Raw genomic sequence first — 4290 nt, forward strand, 5'->3', positions numbered from 1 at the left:
ATTATCCGTGGCAAGTACGTTACGAAGTACCTTGTTGACTGGCGTAATATTCGAGGCATTTTCATCACGTAACCTTACTGTTTTTGGAGCTGGAGTGTTGGAGTCCTGTCTACATTCATTACTGCGCTTTTGACAGTCTCTATCGTACTTATGTTGAAAAATATGGTTTCTAATCGCTTCAAGCACTTCGAAATGGCAATCTTCTATGGCATAATGTATAGGTGTTTTACGTTCATCGTCCACCACATCATATTGAGCACCATATTTCTACATTCGCTAAGTGTTAATATTCATTTTGAAAATTTATAGGGAAGGATTGCCTACCAAAAGTTGCTTCACAATATCCACACGTCCAAATATTGCTGCCACATGCAATGGCGTCATATTTTCGTTGGACCGCACATTGGGATCAGCTTAAATGTGTGTATACGTACGAACATATTTATAAATTTATTCAAAATATTAAGTTTTAAAAACTTATGTAACTCACCACCGTCCTGAAGGAATCTTTTTGATATCTCCCAGGCTAATTCTGCGTTCTCCATTCCGCACGCATAATGCAGTGGCGATATACCGCGCTCAACAGGGACAAAACTTGCATCTACATTATTCCTTTCAAGTATTGCATTTATGTCGCTTGCAAAGTTAAAGTTTAAACACTATTAGTTACAATTTGTATAATTGGTTTCAAGTAAATTTTATTAACATCATGTTTTTTACCTTTCATTACCATCCTCTAGTGCGTCCAACAAAATAAGAGCGAGGAAATTTGCCCGCTGGTCCACTTGAAAACTTGACATCTCTGCAGGACTTTCACTCATATTATTTTAATTAGAATATTTTTCTGGAAATGTTCCTTTCGTTATTGATACATATCCTTTTGTTGTCCCTTATTTTTACTTTATTTTAGCACTATCCCACTTAAATTCTAGTTTAAATCAGAGTTGAATTTTAAACACTATGCTAATTGATAATAGCGCTACGTACTGTACTTTACTAAATATTAGACTCCCAGTCGGAAAAGTAGCGCCAGTGGAGGGGGTAGTCGGAAAATCGTTATAATTTTGCGTAAAATCTCATTTTTACAATTTCATATCTTATTTTCGTTAAAATGCTATTTCATATGCAAAGTTATACCCTTTCCTCTGAGGCCCGCTATCAAGTTAGTTTAGGGTAATCAATACATTATTCTTATGTTTTTCCTTATGCTCCACTTGTGACTCTCTATAGAGTTTTGTAAGTTTTTGTTGTTCCTGTTTTTGTCTTATATATTACTTGATGTTAAACATTAACATATTTTAATTCTTAATTATAAGTTACAGTTGTACTATAAAAGATCATTGGGATCTTATTGCGCTAATGTTATATTTTATAATAAATGAAATGTAATGAAATATCTTCGACATACATTCAGCAAAAAAATCAAAACCCAACAGAATTCTACATTTTAAGTGCTATGCGTTGGGTAATCGCTTACACGCAAAACCCGTTTAACAGATTCTTATCTGACAACTCCCAGGCAAAGCTAAGTATGCATAACTGGGCTATTATGCATATAGTCTGTTCCAATAGCAGTCCGGTTTACAGGATTTAGTCAGAACGTACAGGAAGTCGTTCCTCTTGACATAAAACCTGTAAGTGGGAACACATTTGAGAGAGTAACTGAGCAACTGTTGCTAGTCAGAAGTTACAGGATTTAGTCCGGAGTTTATTTTCCTGTAAGTTCATGAAAAGTGTCAAACGGTCAGCTGATTTGCATGTGCAAGCAAAAACTAACAGCGGTGAAAGCAAAGTACCTTATATTTGTAAAAAAAAAATGGAAGTAAACAACGAAATTTTAATTATTTAGTGATATTTCAGCTAAATCAGTGTTGTACAAATGACATGTAAACAAACCGACTGACGTTTTTACAGGAAATAGTGCTTTTTGCGTTCCTATGCACTTCTGCATCTGTTCTCCTTTTACTCTCATTTGAGAGAGTAAAATTGTAGTTTGACAGTTCCACAGGTTTTAGTCCGAAGTTCAAAGGAACAGACTAAATAATACAAGGTGTTATCGGCTGGCAGCTTCTCGCTCTAATTCCGCCATATTGACTGCCTTAGGTGAAACAGTGCTACTTCTTTAACAATTCTTTGCCAGTATACACATTTTGTTTTCTTAAAGCGGTATTTTATTTTATTTCATTTCATTACGAATATACTACAAAAAAGCAAATTTTGTTTAGAAGAAAATATAAAATTTTATACTGGGCTACCGCTTATACGCGAAGTTCATTTCACAGTATATACAGTAATAAACCTTTTCGCAGTTTTTCACCATTTGGTCCCCGAGGAGTACTTTTGGGTTGTGTGCAGCGCTTTCGTTTTGGGCACACGGCAACACTTACTGTGGGGAATTTCGACTCATGATTATAAAAGTTCATTTCGAGGATAAAATATACATAATTATGTATTATTTATGAACAAAATGTAGGTTAAGTATAATATTCATCTTTAATGTATGCTGATATTCTTGCTTAATGGAAAATAATATTAATTTGTTCATAATTAACGCTTGTGTTTTATGAACTATTTATCAAGCCAAATTCTAAATTTCCGAATACATTTAAGTCTTTATTTAAAAAAAAAACATGGTTTGTATAGCTATACAGACCCCAATGCCTGCCAGCGCATCCGCCCAGACAGTCCATTAAGCATACCCAAGTTTGAGTGATCTACAAGTTACAAGCGTTGTCATCATTTAACAGTTCATTATCATGTATGGTGTAATATAACAAATTATACACTGAACTATGATAATCTGTACTAGTATCTATAATAATAGATAATAATTTGCAACGTTATTCACTTTTGCAATTAGTTTCGGGCACTATTACACAGTCATGACTTGTGCCACTCTGCCATAGTTCGGTTGTTGCTCCCTTTCATACCACAGTAAATTGTATACAACTCTGAATCAACAAAATTCATGCTCCTTCTCAGTAACAACCCTGATCAGATTTTACCCCCAAGGAGTACTCAAAATGGTTTATTACTGTATATACTGTGGTTTATACGGTGTTTACATGAAGCGATTTTACAGGCAACTTTGAGGTGAAAGCAACAATCGCCTGGTGTGAACGGCCTTCCAACTAATCGCTTACAATGAAGTTGGTCGGCTGCCTACTTTCGTTAAACTTTTGGTTCAACTAATCGCCTGTGAAAGTTGAATCATGTAAATTCCCTATTAGCCAACTTTTGATTCAACTAACCGCCTCTAAAACCGCTTAGAAAATCGTCTTATGAGAATGCCGTTTTAGGCATCAACTTTGGCTCATAATCTTAAGAGGTGCACGTAAAGTGAGCTCCATACAAATTTTGAAAGTTCCTTTACGAAGCTCGTAGACTTACTAAGTTAACGAGTCTTTTACGAGTTTAAGGGGATACCCTGCATTGGTGTTGCAAAACATGCCGATTAACGTTGTCACTCGTTTTTTGATCTTTCAGTCAGTGGGCCTTCAAACGTTGCAATCTGGAGCATACAATTTTTAAGGTAAGCCAACGGTCGCAACCACGATTAAGAGAATACAAAGGTTGCGCCGATCTCGGACCGCTATTCCTCTCTTAACGAATTTGACAGAATCGTTGTTTGCATGACGTCACACTGGTGCAACTTGTTTACGTTTTCCTTGCAACATTTTTCTTCTTCTTCCATTCTTGCTCACGTTTTGGCATTTCTCTCTCGCGATTGCACCAGTGTGACGTCACCCAAAAGTTATTCTCAAAAATCCTCCCTGATCGGCGCAATCTTGTATTCTATCATTCTTGGGTCGCAACCTTTGTGGCATGCATTATTGAAGGTTGTGTAAGAGACTTAACACCTCCTTTTTGGCTGCTTCAAACAGAGATAGACTACCAGCGTTTACTTATTAGGGGATTGGCCTTGTGCAAAGTGGCAAGACACAACTCAGAACAACAGAATATGTACAAGGGTTAAATATTATGTACAAAGGGCAAACTCGACTCATTTAACTACTGAAATCTCACCACAAATCGTTTATTAGGAAACAGTTCCTTTTGCTGAATAGCTTACATGCGAGTTTGTATATTTACATACTAAATAAATGTTAAGCACAATTTCAAATTCAGTCAGTAACTTTATTTAACATTTAGATATGTAGCCATGTAGATATACGTACATACATACTTACATACATATCCATCTGTATTAAAGAACTTATTTTTCACTTTATCGCCTTGCAGTTTACTTCAAATACGCCCCACTAAATTAGATTTGACTTTACTAACGAC

General features: G+C 35.7%; 1 protein-coding gene across 1 annotated transcript; it reads right to left on the reverse strand.

The window, feature by feature from the left end:
• On the reverse strand, positions 1-1462 carry LOC118734391 (serine/threonine-protein phosphatase 6 regulatory ankyrin repeat subunit B-like; the record flags this gene model as incomplete). The annotated part of the gene is made up of 4 exons (XM_036464115.1): positions 721-1462; positions 491-636; positions 325-413; positions 1-267 (listed from the first exon to the last, which is right to left on the reverse strand). Coding segments are annotated over exons 1-4 (603 nt in total), but the record flags the coding sequence as incomplete, so codon positions are not given.
• Between the last annotated feature and the right edge of the window lie 2828 nt (positions 1463-4290).

Source organism: Rhagoletis pomonella, unplaced genomic scaffold (assembly GCF_013731165.1).
Source record: "Rhagoletis pomonella isolate Grant_MI unplaced genomic scaffold, Rhpom_1.0 Rhpom_scaffold_00002, whole genome shotgun sequence".
Taxonomy (NCBI): Eukaryota; Metazoa; Arthropoda; class Insecta; order Diptera; family Tephritidae; genus Rhagoletis; species Rhagoletis pomonella.